The sequence below is a fragment of the Hyperolius riggenbachi genome, chromosome 6 (genome assembly GCF_040937935.1).
Source record: "Hyperolius riggenbachi isolate aHypRig1 chromosome 6, aHypRig1.pri, whole genome shotgun sequence".
Classification (NCBI taxonomy): Eukaryota; Metazoa; Chordata; class Amphibia; order Anura; family Hyperoliidae; genus Hyperolius; species Hyperolius riggenbachi.
The window spans coordinates 348,829,642-348,850,594 of NC_090651.1; the positions used below are offsets into that span (position 1 = coordinate 348,829,642).

General features: G+C 44.4%; 1 protein-coding gene across 5 annotated transcripts in view; it reads right to left on the reverse strand.

The window, feature by feature from the left end:
* The window catches only part of HSPG2 (heparan sulfate proteoglycan 2), a 277,578-nt gene that overhangs the window by 65,025 nt on the left and 191,600 nt on the right, over positions 1–20,953 (reverse strand). For 3 of the 5 annotated variants that reach the window (XM_068241589.1, XM_068241588.1, XM_068241587.1), the window contains exons 57-71: positions 19,698–19,775; positions 16,350–16,485; positions 16,043–16,194; positions 12,745–12,883; positions 10,994–11,145; positions 10,631–10,763; positions 10,388–10,539; positions 9,653–9,791; positions 8,730–8,881; positions 8,515–8,644; positions 8,279–8,433; positions 6,834–6,963; positions 3,055–3,209; positions 1,316–1,454; positions 1,093–1,236 (exon numbers count right to left, since the gene is read on the reverse strand). In XM_068241589.1, coding sequence (XP_068097690.1) covers positions 1,093–1,236; positions 1,316–1,454; positions 3,055–3,209; positions 6,834–6,963; positions 8,279–8,433; positions 8,515–8,644; positions 8,730–8,881; positions 9,653–9,791; positions 10,388–10,539; positions 10,631–10,763; positions 10,994–11,145; positions 12,745–12,883; positions 16,043–16,194; positions 16,350–16,485; positions 19,698–19,775 — 2,086 coding nt within the window. The remainder of the gene's footprint in view (positions 1–1,092; positions 1,237–1,315; positions 1,455–3,054; positions 3,210–6,833; positions 6,964–8,278; positions 8,434–8,514; positions 8,645–8,729; positions 8,882–9,652; positions 9,792–10,387; positions 10,540–10,630; positions 10,764–10,993; positions 11,146–12,744; positions 12,884–16,042; positions 16,195–16,349; positions 16,486–19,697; positions 19,776–20,953) is intronic. The other 2 variants (XM_068241592.1, XM_068241590.1) reach the window with 1 other exon arrangement.

The following is a 20,953-nucleotide window of genomic DNA, read 5'->3' on the forward strand; positions in this document are numbered from 1 at the left end:
ACAGAGACATCTGGCGTGCAGAAATACATATGGTCATGAAGAGTCTGAGTCGACTGAACGAATGAGAAGAATAGGCAGGAATTGTCAGGTAAAAAAAAAAAAAAAATGAGTTTCACTTACCTGGGGCTTCTACCAGCCCCATGCAGCCATCCTGTGCCGTCGTAGTCACTCACTGCTACTCCGGTCCCACGCCCCTAGCTAGTGGCAGCTTGCCGTCCTCGCGGTCGGTGGGCCGCTACACGTACATACATTTGCACAGATTCCCACTGGTGCATGAAGCTATCGCGGACATTAGCCCGTACATTTTACACGTTAGTGGTGCTATGCGTAAAAATGTACGTGTTGCACCACTAACGTGTAAAAATGTATGTGTTAATGTCCGCGATAGCTTCCTGCACTAGCGGGAATGTGTGCAAATGTACGCGTGGCGAAAAACGAAACTAGCTGGCGGCAGGGGACCGGAGGATTAGTGAGTGACTACGAGGGCACAGGACGACTGCATGGGGCTGGTAGAAGCCCCAGGTAAGTGAAACTCTTTTTTTTTTTTTCCTTTTGCCTGACGATTCCTTTAAGGGTGTGTACCCACATCCAACTTTGATAGTCCGTGATTGGTCAATTTTACCACTTCCATGTAGTTTCAGTGCTGACAGATCTTAAATACTATGAATAGTTCAGGTGGGTCAGTTCTCGCACTACATAGACGTGGCAAAATTGGCCAATCCAATTTTGGATGTGTGTACTTACCCTAAGACTTTTATTGGAGCATAATCTGGCTATTTAAGACTCGTTCAGACATTCAGGCAGTCTTCACACTTCCCCTGCTAAAGCTCACCAATAACCCACTCTTTAACCTGCTACACACATCCGATTGGCCAGTGATTTGCCAATTTTACCATCTCCATGTAATATGAGAGCTCGCATACATCAAAAAAAGTCGCGAGGAAAAAAGGGCGCCTGGTGTAGCCGAAATGTAATGATATTGTCTATAGATATTGCAGAGCAAGTGCAGTATGTTACTTACATTCAGTGACCCCATCCCCCCAGTCCTATCACAGACTCTGATATTACCCATAATGGCTGGTAGAACGGTACCGTGCATTGGCTGATTATTCCCCGTTTTCCAAGCGACACGTATGGGTTCCGCCCCCTTGTGAACGTGGCACTTGAACGTGGCGTTTTCTCCTTGCAGCACTGTGGCACTGTGAGGGTTAATGGAGATGACAGGGGTCTCCAGACCTAGAAAACACAAGATAATCAGAAGCGCCCCCCCTACAGGTCAGTGCTGGGACACAGCAGAGGTAACGGGATTACTCACGGTACACTTTCTGGCTTCCGGGGTATACAGAGATGAAGATGGAGGCCGTCAGGACGCCGGAGCCGCTGTTGTAGCGACAGACGTACTCGCCGGAGTCCGAGCTGGAGGCATAGAGGATCCGCAGGTGGGACCCGGAGATCTAGAGAAGCGCAAAACACAGGAAGTCTGGCGTCACCAGTGAGATGGAATGTGGGTGGGAGGAGTCACATTCTCCAAAGCATTGGAGCTTTACTTTAACTTTATGACTGTTGGAGGATAGCGTTTTGTACAAACATCTAGGCACCAAGTATAACAAGTTACAACACTTCACAGAAGAAAAAGATGCAGAAAAATATCATAAACCGACTTAAGGAAATGCAGCTTATTTAGAACAGAGATCATACAGAGTGAATACAGGAAATTACAATCCCATAAAGATTCCATTACATTTTACACACATGGTTGTTTTACTATACTGCAGTTTAAAGCGGATCCGAGATGAAAAACGAACTATAGCAAGTAACTTGTCTATATATCTTATCTAAAGTTTAGAATGTTTACACAGCAAATCTAGCTGCAAACAGCTTCAATAGTTTATGATTATGTATTCCTGTGATACGAGGACAGACATGTTCTGTTTGTCACAGGCTGAGGGCTGGAGATGCTAACAGCTTTCCTGTGTGTAATGTGACAAATTCAGTCCCCTCTCCTCCTCCCCCTCTGAAATCTCTGGCTAGTAACCTCCTCCTCCTCCTGCCCAGACTGAGCTCCCATAAGCCCTTTCTACAGTGCTAAGGCACTCTAAAAAGCTGTGGGCGAGGCTTGTTTAGATTATAGGGAATTAGAATGTTAAAACAAAACGAATAAGTATTAGGCTTGAGGAATGCCCTATAAACTATAAGAAAGGAACAGGAACACAATTATGCAATGAGTAAAAGTTTATCTCGGATCCACTTTAAGGTAATAATCCTGTTGATACTTCCAACACTGTCCCCTGCAGAGGATCTGTAACCAAGGATTAAACTTCATCCCAATCAGTAGCTGATCTCCCCTTTCCCATGAGAAATCTTATATTAGATATATTACCCAATCTTAGATGCATTACCCAGCCAGGATCCAGCGATCGCACAGCCTCCCCGCACAGCTCCGGTCTCTCTATGGGGAGGATTGGGTTTGCGCATGACGTCTGCGACATCATGCGCAATCTTCCCCATAGTTAAGATCGGAGCTGTTCGGGGAGGATGCGCCGATCGCTGGATCCAGGCTGGGTAATGCATTAGCGGGGGATCAGCAGTGATCGGGGGGTGCCGGCAACCTGTACTAGCTAGCCTGGTGCTAGCTAAAGCTTTTACAGGCATGGCATCAGTTACATTTATACTGGGGGACTCTAGGCTGCAAAACCTGAGCAGCGTAACGCTCAGGAGGTTAAGTTATTTTCATTCAAAATCCTCTTTAAAGGCTGTCAGATCTCTTCCTGCATGTGACAGACCTCAGTTATATGAACCCTAAACCCACATCGGTATTGATCCAGCAAAGAACCATCATTTTCCATCTATATACAATCAATATTCTGATCAGAATACTGGTGCGTCACAACAGATTTTCATTAGATTTGGTGTTTATATTGAATCTAAAAATCTGCTACTGATTATATTATCTTTCTGTGACAATTCACTGGAAACAGGTCTAACTGTGTAAACCTTGATGTACACGAATATCCACTGTAACAGCATTTTCTACTCACAACTCTCTAGCCCCACCTGGTGGTTTGAAGACAATTCTGCCCCGGACCGTGTCCAGGTGACGGCAGCGTCGGGGACACCAGCCACCGCGCAGTGCAGGTCCACCGTCTGACCCTCGGAAACCGGCCCTGATATCGTCTCGATGCGGATGGGGGGTGGGAGTTGCACGGGTACTGCAAGATAAGAGAGGAGGGTCATAGGATGGCCGAGGTACACAGCTGATTGGCTAAGCAGACAGGCAATCAGGTGCAAGAGAACCAACATCTAATCAGCATCTAATCATGCCCAGACAGGTAATCATCGGGAGAATTAAAGGAGCACTATGGCAAAAAATTGTAAAATGTAAAATATGGTATTTTTTTTCCAGAGTAAAATGAGCCATAAATTACTTTTCTCCTATGTTGCTGTCACTTACAGTAGGTAGTAGAAATCTAACAGAGACTAGTCCATCTCTTCATAGGGGATTCTCAGCAAGGCTTTTATTCTTTATAAAGATATTCCCTAAAAAGGATTTAAACAATGATGCTGACTAGCTTCCCTGTTCCCTACACAGTTTTGTGGCAGTTGGACAGAGGAACTGCCATTCACTAAGTGCTTTTGAAAATAAATAAATCCCTGAGTCCAAAACCTTTCGCTTCTGTCAGATTTCTATTACTTACTGTAAGCAACAGCAACATAGGAGAAAGGTAATTTATGGCTCATTTTACTCTGAAAAAAATGTACTTCTTATTTGTATACGTTTGCACATATTTTAAAATGTTTTGCCATAGTGCCCCTTTAAAGCGGACCCAAACTAAACATTTTTTTAATTCAAAATATTTAGTTGCCACACTCTGACACATACAAAGATAAATAAACACTCCTTCAAGCCTATAAGCCTTTCAGTGCATGCTTTTCACCCTTCTCTTTTCATAACTAGGGTTATACAGGTGGCAGCCATTAGCAATTCCTCCTTTGCCGGGCACCTCCTACTCCACCAGTTTGCCTGATTCTGTCCCGGCAATATGAAAGGAAGGGAGGGGTTCCTCCAATAAATGTAAAATATTTTATATTTGTCATCATGCAGCTGAAAAAAGGCTGCTATTTATTATTATAATTTAGAAAATAGATTTTATTTCTGAAATCTTGTATTTTTAATTTGGGTCCACTTTAACCTATTTTGGTTCCTGGACGTAGAAACTACGTCCAGGAACCATGCGCGCTCCCGCGGCCGATCGCGCGCGTGCACGCGCGCTCCCAGCCCACGGTTTGTTAGCCACGCAATCAGTGAATCGGGCTATGATGCCCGATCACTGATTCCTCTCCCCCGCTGAAAAAGCGACAGCTTCTCTCGGAAGCTGCGCCTTTTCTGGCTGTTACCTCCCCCATGCGCCTCTCTAAGCGTATGTTATGCTTAGAGTGACGTCATGTAAACAAACTCATGGCAAACTCAAAAAGTAATACTACAACTAAAAGTAAAAAAAAAATAAAAAATCAACACACATTTACATTATAAACCTATAGTTTACATCCCACCCTCCCAAAACTACCCAAATAAAATTAATATAAAAAAAAACATTCCAATAAAAAAAAAAAACATGTAAGTATTTACCTAATGGTCTAAACTTTTTAAATATCAATGTAAAGATGAAATATTTCTGTATTTTTTTTTATTTTAAACTTGTAAATAGTGATAGAAGCAAAACGGAAAAAATGCACCTTTATTTCCAAATAAAATATTGTCGCCATACATTGTGATAGGGACATAATTTTAACGGTGTAATAACCGGGACATATGGGCAAATACTATACGTGAGTTTTAATTATGGAGGCATGTATTATTTTAAAACTATAATGGCCGAAAACTGAGAAATAATGAATTTTTTCCGTTTTTTTTTATTCTTCCTGTTAAAATGCATTTACAGTAAAGTGGCTCTTAGCAAAATGTACCCCCCAAAGAAAGCCTAATTGGTGGCAGAAAAAACAAGATATAGATCAGTTCATTGTGATAAGTAGTAATAAAGTTATAGGCTAATGAATGGGAGGTGAACATTTCTCAAGTGAAAACAACGGAACGCGAATGGGTTAAGCATGGGTTGACAGTAATATGATTTTTTCCAAATTATTGCAAGAGTACCACAGGAGTACAGCCTTAAAGGGACTCCGAGCTCTGAAAAAAAAGGAAAGTTGTACTCACCAGGGGCTTTTTCCAGCCCAGTGCTGGTCGGGAGGTCCCACGCCGGCGTCCTGGCTCCTCTCCTTCTCCCCGCTCCGGAATGGCTGGCAGGCCGCAGCCCGGGCGACACTCTCCCGAGTGTCGGGCTGCTTCTTCCGCATATGACGCGGATTACGTCACACGCCGGCCACCTCGCGTCATCACCATGCCCATACATGGTATAATTTTAGATTCGATAATTGTTTAAATTATTCCGTTAGATCGAATATAAAGATTGTTACATGTCCGATCAGATTTTTATTGAAAAAAACGGGATAATCAATTCTTTTTTTCTAGATCGAAAAAAAGATTATTTTAAATTTTCATTTGAATGTTTTGGTTGAATAAACGGGAAAATTTAACATTTTTATGGTACCGTGTATGGGCACCATAAGGGTCTTAATTGGTGTTAGGACCCGCAGATGTAAGTGATCACTGTGGATGTTTTAAACTTTGACAATAAAGTAGAAGCTTGCTTGGCAAGTTGGCAGTGGTAGTGTCCCTCCTTTGTTTGTTTATATCCTTCCACATCTGAGAACCTGTGAAGGGGGCCACACACGATACAATAAAATGATCTGATTTTACGGCAATTCGATAAATAGGATTGGATCTCCTGAAAAAATCGAAAGCTTTTTATTTCATTCGACTGAAAAATCCGATCAGCTTTCCCGTTTTTTTTTCGATCCAGAATGCTGGAAATTTTTCTTAAATTTTTCTAAAGATTGCATGGTGTGTGTTAGATTGTCAATTTATTAATACACACACCCTAGCCATTTTCTCAGAGTTTCCAATCATTTTAATCATAATTGGGGAAAAATTGAACAGATGTGTGTGTGGTACATTGGTCATATTTTTGAAATATTACAATTAGTCTGAACAATTGATTGCAATTCTTGAATTGCAAAACACACAATTTGCTCACTCCCAGCTAAAGCAATGTCCTACCTTTATTTGGTCAGCAGGCACCAGTCAGCCAATCAGGTGTACTGTCATGCACCCTTTTCCTGCCGCAAATTCTGTGTTTTGCAGTTAGCATTCAGTTCAGAGGCAGTGGGGGTGAGTTCCGTGGGGGTGAGTTCCCTGGGGGTGAGAGGTCCAGGGCCCACCCGCACTTCCTTCTGGTTATCGCATGGTGGTTTGGGGGCAGAACAGATATTTAAAACATTGTATGCTGTGTGGCCACCTTGAGGCTGGGGGGGGTTAGCAAGGGAGAGGGTAGATTATCAGCAACAAGCAGCTGAGGCATTTGTAGTGTTTATACTATATGTGCTGTTTATGAAGATTCAGCACTACAGGGCTTATTCTGCATTATTTTGACTGCGTTTGGGGCAGAGCCCACCTGCTGGCAACTTATCTAAGTATTCAACAAAGGCACGGTAACTGATAGGGCGGCCATACTCGCATATTGGTATGGCAATTAACACATCTGTATGTTAAATGATAGATCTTTATGGCCTGGCACATCCCTGTTGTCTCTCGCCATCGTGTGGTGCACAGAGGGATGACATATCAGAGATCTGCTGTAACATTAGATCATAGCTTGCTGTTATGCAGCGCAGAGGTCTCTGGCTCAGTCCTGCACAATGACAGTGGGAGGTCTCACCTTGTGACACGCGCTGTATGATGACATTGATGACGGCCTCCTGGACTCCAGATCCGCTGCTGACACGACAGATGTACTCGCCGGAATCAGCTGGGGTGGCATTCAGGATCCGGATCCGAGGCCCAGCAACCTATCAGACAAAAGAGTTTGAGAGGTGAACTTTAACCTCTTTCCCACCACTGCTACGCCTCTTAAAACTTTACTTGTTCCCAAAGCCAATCACAGTGCCTGTATCAGCGATAAGCTGATATTCATTTCCAAAGTGAAAGTAAAGAAGAACACATACACAACACTTCCTGTTTACTGGTCACAGTACACAGGAGATAAGTGTGGCGACATCTTGTGGCCAAAAAGTAAAAATACGTCCACATATCCTAGACAAGACACCGAATATTTATATTGCCCTTTTCTCATGGCGGACTCAAAACACCAGAGCTGCAGCCACTAGGGCACAATCTATAGGCAGTAGCAGTGTTAGGAGTCTTGCCCAAGGTCTCCTCACTGAATAGGTGCTGGCGTACTGAACAAAAACAAGAGACAGAGCCCTTATCCAGAACACTATCCAGCCACTATAATATATATAAAATATAAATTATTAGTTTTTCAACCCTTTCATCCCTATGCCATAGTTTCCAAAATAAATAAAAAAAATACATAAATGGTTACCTTAGAGACTTTTTTAGTATGTATGTCATGAGGGTATATCACTGATATTTTTGCAAATAAAGGCTTGCAATTAATGATATAGTAAAAAAACAAAACAAAACAAAACAAAACACTAAACAGAAAAAATACAGATTTATTTCTATATAAAATATTAACGCCATATATTGCACTAGGGACATAATTAAAAATGATGTAATAAATGGACACATAAAATGTGTGGGCTTTATCTACAATAATATTTTTTTTTTATTATTATTCTCTTTAAAATACAAAATAAAATAATTCTTAGAAAAAAGTAAAACCAAAAGAAAGCCTAATTTGTGGTGAAAAATACAACATATTGATCATTTTGGTGTAATAAGAAATATAAAGTTATTAGTGAATGAATGGGAGGAGTGTGATGTGAAAATTGCTCTGGTTTTTAAGGGGAGGGGGAGAAACTGTGGTTGGGAATTGGTTAATAAAACATCTGATAATTTTTCATCAGCCTTTTCCCAACTAATTCATTTATAATGAAGGCCTGATTTCACGTCCATCTACCACCATAGGCCTAGAAAACGACACCATCGCTGTAAAATGTAACTGCCGCCAATCCAACCCTTCCCTTAGGTCTGATTTTGCGAAGAATGAGTTGCCGAATTAAGACATAATTCACAGGTGGTATGTACTTAGTGAATAATCTGGTGATCTGAAGGATTGTACTGTGTATTAGAATTTTGAAGTTTAACAGACAGATGGACTCTTCGGTAGTGAAGTTATAGAACAGTGATTCTATCTACCTGATGGTTTGGATTTAGAGGAACGCCCCCTGGCCTGTGCCATGTCACTGGTTGGCCAGAATAGCCATCAATCAAGCACGTGAGCTCCAAATTTTGCCCCTCCTCCACAGTCCGCGAAGACGGTTCAATGCGAATTGCCCCGGAGAGACCAGAGTCTGAAAATCAAAAGTATTTAGTAAAATTCAGTTGATGCCAGTTTATTGTATACGTTGCTCATATCTGACACAGGTACTCACTGTGTCTGGAGCCTTCAATGGAGACCATGATGGACGCGGCCTTCACCCCAGACCCGCCGCTGACCTGGCAGATGTACTCTCCAGAGTCCTGCGGAGACGCATTAACAATACGAAGACGAGAGCCGGAGATCTGCAAGTTACAAGAGTGTTCAGTACAGCATGGTATCCCCAATCTACTCGTTCAAGATAAGCTCTGCTCATAGCAGCGTCAGTACCTGGTGATTGGCTGCCAGTGGTTGTCCCTGCCTGTACCACGCCACTTCCTGGTGGGTCTGTCCTTCAACAACGCAGTTCAGAATAACCGTCTTTCCTTCAGCTAGAGAGTCAGATGGAGACTCCACTCGGATTGTTGGGGTGATGCCGGTGGCTGAAGATGTGGGAAGATGAAGAATGAGGAAGGAACATCATGAAACGGTACCCAAAATATTGACTTCCGTTTTGCATTTCAAAATAACTCAGAATAACAAACATGAATGGCCAGAACTGAACAGAAGCAAACAGGTACTCACTACTTTACTAGGCATGTGCACACGGTGAGCATGCTGCTTAAAGTGAATGTTTATATTTAAAGGGAACCTGTAGCAAGAGGGATACGGAGGCTGCCATATTTAGATCCTTTTTACGCAATACCAGTTGCCTGGCTATTTTGCCGATCCTCTGCCTCTAATACTTTTAGACATAGATGCTGAACAGGCATGCAGCAGATTAAGGGTTTCTGACTATTTTGTCAGTCAGATCTGACAAGATTAGCTGCATGCTTGTTTGTGGTGTGATTCAGAGACTACTGTAGCCAAATAGATCACTAGGACTGTCAGGTAACTGGTATTGTTTAATAGGAAATAAATATGGCAGCCGCCATATATGTCTTGCTTCAGGTTCCCTTTAATGTACAGTTTTATGCCGTCCAGAAGGCATCAGGGTAAGTTTAGGGAATGTCCTCACCACAGCCCATTGGATGTTCAGGCAAAAGTTGGGTGTCCTTCCATGGACTATGGCCACGATGGCTTTGCGCACAATTCATGTGACTAAACATTTTCTTCACACAGTTTAATGGCAAACCGAGGCTGGGCCATCTTCAGTACTTTATGTGACAAGAATTTACTTCCACGTGAATAAAATTTCAGGAAGACACACTTACGAATAAATTGGCCACCTCTGTGGGTAATGGTGACGGTGATGGAAGCTTGACGGGTGACGCCTCCAGAGATGACACGGCAGATGTACTCGCCAGAGTCCGCCACAGATGCCTGCACAATTCTCAGACGGGAACCCAGCACCTAGACACAGAAGACGTTATTACAGAAGTCATTGAGCCAAACAGGTCATTAGGAGGAAGTGACCTCACCAAGGCAGGAAATAAGAAGTGTTTCTGCAAACTGATTTACCATGCCAGAAGAGGAGGTAGGACTCCAGCCAAGGCTTCTATAGCTGTTGAGAGACTGGGGGAAAGTATGATCTCTGTCAGCTTTGCATTGCAGGGCCCACTGAGATCCCTCTATTTCTTCATGTCTCAAAATAGGAATTAGGGGAGAATCTGTGCAACCAGCACAACAAGAATGCAAGTTTCATTACTGCAGCAATTTCCATGATTTCCTGTCTGGTGACCTCACAGGAAGTGAGGCATCTCTTCAGAGGGGACAGTGCAGTAAGGACCTAACAGGCGTTCTTAACCTTTCCCCAGTCAATTCAAAGCTTTGCTCTGCCTCCTGGAATTTCATGAGGTGCACTGGAGGCCCGTGTTAACAACAAGCATACAATAATGGGGTGGAAGAGATGGTATTTGAGTCCTGAATCTGCAGTTTATGCTTTGAGATGTAATAAAGTTGAATGACTTGTTCTGAGTAGAACAGCAGAGAGATGTTCTTCAATCTACCTGATGATTGTTGGAGAGAGGCTGTCCTGTCCTCTGCCAAGTGACAGCAGCGTTCGGCTGATCAGAGACCACACAATTCAGCTCCAGTGTTTGTCCTTCCGATACAGAGCTGGAGGATGGCTCAATCCTCAGAGAGGGGAAAAAGCCAGAGGCTACAAAAGTAATAGACTCAGGTAAGTTCCTCAGGAGTGGTTTGTAATAAACACTTCTGCAATACACAACATAGAATGGAATCACACTTACGGTCGCTGGAGACGTGGGAAATGGTGACAAACGTTGAGGCTTGCTGAGTAACTTCGCCTATGACAACACGGCAGATATACTCGCCAGAATCTGCTGCAGAAGCTTGTAGTATCCTCAGTCTTGAGCCCGACACCTTCCATGCCACAAGAAAAGAAGAATTCAAGAACTAGGCAAGGCACCTCTCTTAACAAGTTTTTGGGGATGAGTGACTACCCCTTTCAGCTAAATATGAAGATCCTCCATTAACTCTGGAGAAGAGGACCTGCTGCATGAAAGATTTGGTCTTCTTCTGATGACCAAGTTAATTTTATTGAATCAGTCTCCATAAAATCAATGAATTCCATAAAGTGTATCCTAAATTACCTGGTGATTTGGTGAAAGAGGAACTCCTGGTCTATACCATGTGACTACAGCGCCAGGAAACCCATCAACCTGGCAATCCAGATCTAGCGTTTGTCCCTCAATCAAAGTACCAGACGTTGATTCAATTCTGAGCACAGGAATGTTTACTGGTGCTGAGAGAGAACATATATTAGCAAACATGGTCTCGTGATCAGACACATTATCAGTGAGAGGATTAAAGAGGAATATTTTGAAGAGAATGTTTCATTGGTGGAAGAGTAAGACAAAGCCAGAACATCAAGAAAACAAAAAAACAGCTTCAGGGCCACAAAAACAGAGACATCTGAGTGGTAAATTGCAAAGAAAAGAGACACAAATAACTGATGGAACAGGAAAAGCTGGAATTAACTTGGTGAACGACACAATCCGAAGCTAAAGAGGGCAGAAAGTATGTTACGAGTATATGGATAAGACCAGGAGCTCATAAAGAGCAGCTGGTGGTATAAGAAGAAGATTGGTGAAATAAAGAAAATATGAAAGAAGAGCAGGAGCCTATGGAGAGCATACTGGTGGTGTATGGAGAGTATAGTAGAAGATAAAAGCCCATGAAAAGCAGGCTAGTGGTGTAAAAAGAATATAGTAGAAAAGCATAGCCCATGAAGAGAAGACTGTTGCTATATGGAGAACATAGTAGAAGAGCACAGTCCATGAAGACAAGACTGTTGGTACATGGAGGACATAGTAGAAGAGCAGAATCCATGACGAGAAGACTGTTGGTATATGGAGGATATAGTAGAAGAGCAAAGTCCATACTGTTGGTATATGGAGGACAGAGTAGAAGAGCATAACCCATGAATATCAGACTTGTGATATATGGAAAGTATAGAAGAAGAGCAGAGACCATGAAAAGTAGACTGTTGATATTATATATGGAGGACAAAGTAGAAGAGCAGAACCCATGAAGAGCAGACTGGTGGTATATGGAAAGTATAGAATATGAGCAGAGCCCATGAAGATCAGAATGGTGGTATATAAGGAGGATAAAGTAGAAGAGCAGAACCCATGAAGAGCAGACTGGTGGTATATGGAAAGTATAGAATATGAGCAGAGCCCATGAAGAGCAGAATGGTGGTATATAAGGAGGATAAAGTAGAAGAGCAGAACCCATGAAGAGCAGACTGGTGGTATATGGAAAGTATAGAATAAGAGCAGAGCCCATGAAGAGCAGAATGGTGGTATATAGAGGATAAAGTAGAAGAGCAGAACCCATGAAGAGCAGACTGGTGGTGTATGAAGCAGGACAGCAGGAGACTAGGGAAAGTAGACTGGTGGTATATTTAGGATATCGTAGGAAAACAGACTGGCAGACTGAAGAACAGAAAACACATAATACGGTAACAATGTTACAGGTAGAAAGACATGGTGGAGAGATTTCCATGGAAGACGAAGACAAATAAAAGACTCATTCTAACCACACACAAAAAAAAATAAAAAAAATCACAAGGTATGAAGAACACAACAGTGAGTCTGAGCCATAATGAACATGAACACATGACAAAGCAATCAGCTGAATGGGGGAAGATCCACACACAAAACAGAGAAATCGTAATACTGGAAAGCAATGGAGGATCAGAGTTGGAGTCTCAGGAAGGCTGAAGAAGAATCTGCAGATTTCACGTAGATGGCAGAATGACGAAGACAAAAAAGAGAGCCAAGGAAAGAACGAGAAGAACATCCAACTGCCCGGTGGACAAATCCAAGGCAGGACTTACAGATGGGAATACCAGGACCATGGCTAATCGTAATGGTAATAGAGGCCTCCTGTGAGCCAAACCCATTAGTGACCCGGCAAATGTATTCCCCAGAATCTGAAGAGGAAGCTTGTAGAATACGTAGCCGAGAACCATACACCTTAGAGAGGAAAAGAACACCAAGATAAACCACAAAAAAATGGCCCAGAACATTACATTGTATAAAGTAATATGCTGTATGCTAGACCAAGGAAAACCACAAGGGTCACCAAACATGTCATAAAACATCTCTGAGGAGGATGAAGAATGCTATCAGCAGTGCAGAAGGTATACAATATATTTTACAGCAGGGGCCAGTACTAAAACTGTAATTAACACTGAGAAATAGGGAACTAGGTCCTCTGTAGAGGAGGGGACTGTACTTAAATGCATCTATGTACGATTTCCAAATATGCACATAGAAAAACAAAGGTATGGAGGGGGATTAGGCTTTTCTAGATCTCACCACCACCACCTAGCAGATGGTATACCCCACTGTTCCTTACTAGTAGAGAGCTGTACCCCACTAAGTCCTTCAAGAGAAGGGATGTAACCTATTGTATCCTCCTAGGAGAAGGTTGTATTCCATTCTTTCTTCCTAGAAGAGAACTGTACCTGACCATGTCCTCCTAGTGGAGTGCTATATCCTGTGTCCTCCTAGAGGACTATATACCTATTGTGTCCTCCTAGAAAAAGGGTTGTACCCTACTGTGTTCTAGAAGAGGACTATACCCCACCATGCCCTCCTAGTAGAGTGCTGTATCCCCTGTGTTCTCCTAGAGGAGGGCTATATCCCTATTGTGTCCTAGTGGGTGCTGTATCAACTGCATCCTCCTAGAAGATTATATAGTACTAGCCAACCCGCGTCGTAGCATACGCCGCATCTATCTATCTAATACAGTACGTGCCTCAACCTTGAAGCAAGAAGAAGTAGGCTTTCCATGAGAAAATGTATGCGTGCTCAAACACCAAGTTTAACCCTAGCAAGTCTGGCTTTGCAAATCCGGCCTAATTGGCTATTCATGAGGCAATGCTCATGCAAATATGCATTTGCTTTCGCATGCCAAACTATGCAGGGTCAAAAAACCAATACCGCAAAGTGCTCTCTCGCTGCCTGGGAACCACAGCGGCACCCCGGAGTGGGAGGCTGGGTGGCGCAGCCGCCCCCCCCCCCAAGCGTGGCCAGCGCTGGGGAGAGCCGTCCACACCCACCTCCTAATATTAAAAACAGCCACTTACCTTAACGTCCATTGGGTTCTGCTACATGTGCATTAATTTTCTCATGGAAAGCATTTTGTGCAGTTTGTATCCTTTGGAGGCAGGTGGTGGATGGCTTGCTCCGGTGGTGTGAACCCTGAAGTGAGTGCGCCTGTCCTCCCCCCCCCCCTCTAGAGTGCTGTATGTGAGCCAGCCCTGAGCTCTAAAGCTCGGGGTGACCCATGTTTCTCTCCTTTCTCATGTGGTGCCCCCAAATTAATGCGCATGTAGCAGAACGCAATGGACGTTAAGGTAAGTGCCTGTTTTTAATATTGGGAGGTGGGTGCAGACGGCTCTCCCCGGCGCTGGCCACACTTGGGGGGGGGGTCGTCCACGCCACCTAGCCTCCCCCTCCGGGGTGCCGCTGTGATTTCCTATACTTTACATTGGAGGCAGAAACGCCTCCGCAATCCAAAAAATGCCTCACCTCGGGAGTATGCGTTTCAGCAGGTGTGCACCAGCCCATTGAAATACATTACCCAAGCGTATCCACAGCCGCAAGTGGATCGCAAAACGCTGCCGAACAGCTCTGGTGTGCACTAAGCCGGATAGTGCTAATGTAGCATTAAGCAGGGTGACTGCTTTGTGGTATTGGTTTGTGCATGCATTTGCATGAGCATTGCCTCATGAATAGCCAATTAGGCCAGATTTGCAATGTCAGACTTGCTAGGGTAAGGCCTCTTTTCCATGGACTGTGAATAGGCAGTGAAATGGCTCTCAAACTCTCACAACTGCTCACTGCTGCCTGGTAACTGCTCGCTGCTGCCTGGTAACTGCTCGCTGCTGCCTGGTAACTGCTCGCTGCTGCCTGGTAACTGCTCGCTGCTGCCTGGTAACTGCTCGCTGCTGCCTGGTAACTGCTCGCTGCTGCCTGGTAACTGCTCGCTGCTGCCTGGTAACTGCTCGCTGCTGCCTGGTAACTGCTCGCTGCTGCCTGGTAACTGCTTGCTGCTGCCTGGTAACTGTTCGCTGCTGCCTGGTAACTGTTCGCTGCTGCCTGGTAACTGCTTGCTGCTGCCTGGTAACTGCTTGCTGCTGCCTGGTAACTGCTCACTGCTGCCTGGTAACTGCTCGCTGCTGCCTGGTAACTGCTCGCTGCTGCCTGGTAACTGCTCGCTGCTGCCTGGTAACTGCTCGCTGCTGCCTGGTAACTGCTCGCTGCTGCCTGGTAACTGCTCGCTGCTGCCTGGTAACTGCTCGCTGCTGCCTGGTAACTGCTTGCTGCTGCCTGGTAACTGCTTGCTGCTGCCTGGTAACTGCTTGCTGCTGCCTGGTAACTGCTTGCTGCTGCCTGGTAACTGCTTGCTGCTGCCTGGTAACTGCTTGCTGCTGCCTGGTAACTGCTTGTTGCTGCCTGGTATCTGCTCACTGCTGCCTGGTAACTGCTTGCTGCTGCCTGGTAACTGCTTGCTGCTGCCTGGTAACTGCTTGCTGCTGCCTGGTAACTGCTTGTTGCTGCCTGGTATCTGCTCACTGCTGCCTGGTAACGGCTTGCTGAGCACACCGCTCAACAGTCCGTGGAAAAGAGGCCTTAAACTTGGTGTTTGAGCACGCATAAATTTTCTCATGCAAAGTACTTCTTCTTCTTGTTTGAAGGTTGAGGCACTTAGTCTATTATATATATAGATTCCCGTTGTGTCCCTTAAGAGAAGGGTTGTAGAGCTCTGTGTCTTCCCAGAACAGGGCTGTACTCCAATGTGTGCACATAGAGTAGGGCTGTACACCACCGTCTCCTCCCAGAAGAGGGCTGTACACCAGTGCCCTCCCAGAAGAGTGCTGTACACCACTGTAATGAGCTTGGGGCTTGTGCTGGTGTAGCATTCAGGCACCTTCCTTTGTATAATCATCTCGTTGTTCACCTGTTAAAGCGTAGGAACCTCATAACGTCACAAATGTCCTACCTAAGCAGATTATCAACACCCCCTGAGCTGCTACCAAGAGATCCCAGAGAATGAAATGTGACCACATAACACTGGCAGTTCCAAGAACCCACAGGGTGGAGACTGCTAACATGAGCCCTTACCTGGTGATTAGGAGAGAGAGGACGCCCCGGCCTGTGCCACGTCACCACAGCAAGCGGGTATGATGCCACCACACAGTTCAACTCCACAGTCTGACCTTCCTGTACGGTGTCAGATGATGGTTCAATCTTCACCAGAGGGGCATATCCAGAGGCTGAATGACACAATCAGAATGCAAACATTACACTGCACACTCACACTGTACCCACACACACTACCCACACACATACACACTGAACCCCGAGACACACACACACACCTCTATCAGGACATTGTGTAGATGCAACAGGTCACATGACATGAACTCACCCCTCACAACGATCACTTCAATGCGGGCCTGCGAGGAGCCGGCAGAATTGGTGCCGACACAAAGGTAGGTCCCGCCATCAGCTGCAGATATGGAGGGGATCACAAGGGTGGAAATGTCTGTCCTCTCTGTACGAGCCTGAGACGGGGAACAAAACATGCTAAACTCAACCATATAAAAAAAACAGCACTAAGCTGTACTTTTGTCTTATGACAACCACTTAAACATACAAACAACAAGAGAAGAAGGCGAGTTATTCTTTGATATCACTCCCAGAACCCTCCTCTTGTTCCACCTAAGCCATGCAGCTTTGAATAATGGCTTTAGGGTTACAGAAGAGGATTTCTCTATAAAATCTTTCTATGAATGGCTTTGTCTGCCGCTTTTTGCCCTTCTAGCACTTTTCCCTGAAATTAAGACATCCCCCGAAAGTAAGCCCTAGCAGGAATTTCGAGCATTAATCAGTTCCAGTCTAGCTTTCGCTCTAACCACGCCACAGAAACAGCCCTTACCAAAGTAGCCAATGATCCTCTTACAGCTAAATCCAAAGGCCATTATTCCATACTTATCATTCTTGATCTGACATCAGCGTTTGATACTGTTGACCACACTTTACTCCTACAGATCCTTTCATCTATAGGCATACAGGGCCTCACTCTCTCCTGGATATCTTCCTATATCTTTGGAAGGTCTTTCACAGTCTTTTCCTCAGATCAGATCTCATCTCCACATCCTTTGTTTGTGGGGGTACCTCAAGGCTCTGTTCTTGGCCCTCTCCTCTTTCCATTTACGTGCACGGTCTTGGCAACTTTAAGCAACTCATTTGGTTTTCAATACCACTTATATGCAAGTGATACACAACTATACCTCTCAGCTTCGGGCCTCAACTCCCTCCTCACACGTGTTACTGACTGCTTTTCTGCTATATCCTCTTTAATGACTTCTCGCGGATTCAAGATTAAAAACTAGCTATAACAAGTAACTTGTCTATATATCTTATCTAAAGTTTAAAGAGACACTGAAGCGGAAAAAAAATTATGATATTATGATTTGTATGTGTAGTACAGCTAAGAAATAAAACATTAAGATCAGATACATCAGTCTAATTGTTTCCAGTACAGGAAGAGTTGAGAAACTCCAGTTGTTATCTCTATGCAAACAAGCCATTAAGCTCTCCGACTAAGTTAAGGCCCATACACACGTCGGATTTTAGCGAACGACCCGTCGTTTGAACGTTCCGTCGTTCGGATGTTTTCGCGTCAAATCCGACGTGTGTACAGACTATCGTTCGGGTGATAAGACTGGTTACCAACGATCCGCCGGGCGGATCGCTGGTAACCAGTCTTATCACCCGAACGATAGTCTGTACACACGTCGGATTTGACGCGAAAACGTCCGAACGACGGAACGTTCAAACGACGGGTCGTTCGCTAAAATCCGACGTGTGTATGGGCCTTAAGTCTGGAGAGGGCTGTTGTCTGACTTTTATTATCTCAACTGTAAGTAAACTGTTTACTTTTTCTCTGCTAGAGGAGAGGTCATTACTTCACAGACTGCTCTGAAAGACTCATTTTGAATGCTGAGTGTTGTGTAATCTGCACATATTATAGAATGATGCAATGTTAGAAAAAACACTATATACCTGAAAATAAAACTATGAGAATATTTTCTTTGCTGCTAATCTTCTAGTAATTATTCATAGTACACAACCAATTCACTATATCATATTTTTTTTTCCGCTTCAGTGTCTCTTTAAACAGCATATCTAGCTGCAAACAGCTTCCAAAGTTTATGATTATTTATTCCTGTGATACAACAAGGGCAGCCATGTTCTGTTTGTCACATTGTCACAGGCTGAGGGCTTGTGATGCTATCAGCTTGCCTGTGTGTAAATTCAGTCCCCTCTCCTCCTCCCTCTGAAATCAATGGCTACTGTAGTAACCTCCTACTCCTCCTGCCAAGGCTGAGCTCCCATAAGCCCTTGCTACAGTGCCAAGGCACAAAAAGAGCTGTGGACAAGGCTTGTTTAGTTTATGGGGAATTAGAGAGTTAAAAACAAAACAAAAAAGTATTTGGCTTGAGGAATGCCCTATAAACTATATGAAAAGAACACAATTATGCAATGAGTAAAAGTTTATCTCGGATCCGCTTTTATGAGTAAAACAGAACTAATCATTTTTCCACCGTCTCTGTCCATCTCTCTATCTGATATAGCAATCAATGTTAATAACAACGCCATAACTTCAGCACGGTGCTTAGGTGTAATATGTGACTCATCTCTCTTTTATTCCTCACATTCACTCCCTAACCAGCTCCTGTCATCTCCAACTCCAACATCTCTGTATTTGATAATTTCTCACTCAGGACACTGCTAAAATGTTAGTACATGCACTTTTATTATCTTGCCTGGACTATTGTAATATTCTGCTCTGTGGACTACCAACAAAAAAACTGGCACCGCTCCAATCTGTACTGAACTCGGCTGCTCATCTCATTCATCGTTCTTTTCGCTCTTCTTCTGCTGCTCCTCTCTGCCAAGCTCTACATTGGATGCCAGTTAACAAGAGGATCCATTTCAAACTCTAAACCCTAACCTACAAAGCTCCTCACGGTCTCTCTCCCAACCCCCCCCCCCTCCCCCCACTAGTTTACAGATACCAGCCCAATCCCAATCTCAGATCCGCACATTACTTTCTTTAGTCCTCCTCTAGAATGACCTCCTCGCATTCACGTATACAAGATTTCACACGTGCCTCACCGCTCCTCTGGAATTCCCTACCACAATACATCTGTCACTCTCCAACTTTTTAAATCTTTAAAGGTGCCCTCAAAACTCACTTTTTCTAACAAGAATACGCTCTACCTTAGGCCATTCCCCCCTTTAACCCCGATCCAAGCTGTATCCCTTACTAGATAAACTAAAAACGAACTGTCTGTAGGCATGAATATTGTATACTACCCCACCTCTTCTGGGATTACAGAAGAGGACATCTGCAGCTACCGGGTATATCCTGACCACTCATATATATCTGGGGTTACAGAAGAGGACATCTGCAGCTACCGGAGATATCCTGACCACTCATATATATCTGGGATTACAAAAGAGGACACCTACAGCTACCGGAGATATCCTGACCATGCCTATGTACCTGGAGGTACAGAAAAGGAAATCAGCTGCTACTGGAGATATCCTCACCACTCCTATGTATCTGAGGTTACAGAAGAAGATATCTGCAGCTACTAGAGATATTCTGACCACTCCTATGTATCTGGGATTACAGAAGAGGGCATCTGCTGCTACTGGAGATATCCTGGCACTCATATATATCTAGAGTTATCGAATCCGATACCTGCAGCTCTTGGATCCGTCTCTGAATGGCTTCCAGGCTGCTGCTTCGAAAGTGAAGGAAACCGAGAGAGGTGAGAGCCTGTGTAGAGTGTAGGACCGCAGACGGAGAAAGTGAGGAGCAGGAAATACAGAGTGAAATAACAGGGAATGGTGTTATCAGGCAAGAAGGATACAGAAGAGTTGTAAATAAAATGAGAACACTTGAAATAGGTGAGTATTTACCCCAAGCAGAGCATTAGTTTGTGGTGTTTGAGTCCAGGTTGTGTAGTGGATAGGGGGAAAATGGTGTGTCCAGGGTATACGATGAATGAGGGAATGGTGTGTGTGCAGGGTATATGATGGTGGTAGTGGGAGGGGGTTGTGTTTAGGAGATATGGTGAGGGTTCTTTGATAGCCCCCCAATGTTTACCCCCCCCTCCCTTGATGCCCTTCACGGCCTTGGGGCCCATCTCACAAGGGTCATAAAACAAGTGTGTCACCCATAACAAGTGTAGCCACAAAAACACCTGATATGAAGAATAGTCCCCTGTATCAGAGCAAAGGAAGGTTAGTAGTTGCCCCCCCCCCCCCAGCTCTGCCCACCCAATTGCATGGGCTGCTGCCGTCTAGTTACACCTCTGGTGAATGGTGTTTTGTGTCCAGGCTATAAGGTGAAATCGTGTGTATAGAGTATAATTAAGGTATAATGAATGGTGTTTGTTTAGGTGCAGAGTACATGGTGGATGGAGGATGTATCAGATAAAGAAATACAGTACACAGAGAAGGAGTACAGCATGCAAAAGATAAGAAAATAAAAGGACATGCAGACAGTCCGCGTCAAATCTAATGTCATTAGCTTCTAAGATGGGTACTTAAAGAGACTGGCTGTAGTATGAGGCACCTCCTGATCTGACTGGCTGTAGTATGAGGCACCTCCTGATCTGACTGGCTGTAGTATGAGGCACCTCCTGATCTGACTGGCTGTTGTATGAGGCACCTCCTGATCTGACTGGCTGTAGTATGAGGCACCTCCTGATCTGACTGGCTGTAGTATGAGGCACCTCCTGATTTGACTGCCTGTAGTAGGAGGCACCTCCTGATCTGACTGGCTGTAGTATGAGGCACCTCCTGATCTGACTGGCTGTAGTATGAGGCACCTCCTGATCTGACTGGCTGTAGTATGAGGCACCTCCTGATCTGACTGGCACCTCCTGATCTGACTGGCTGTAGTATGAGGCACCTCCTGATCTGACTGGCTGTAGTATGAGGAACATCCTG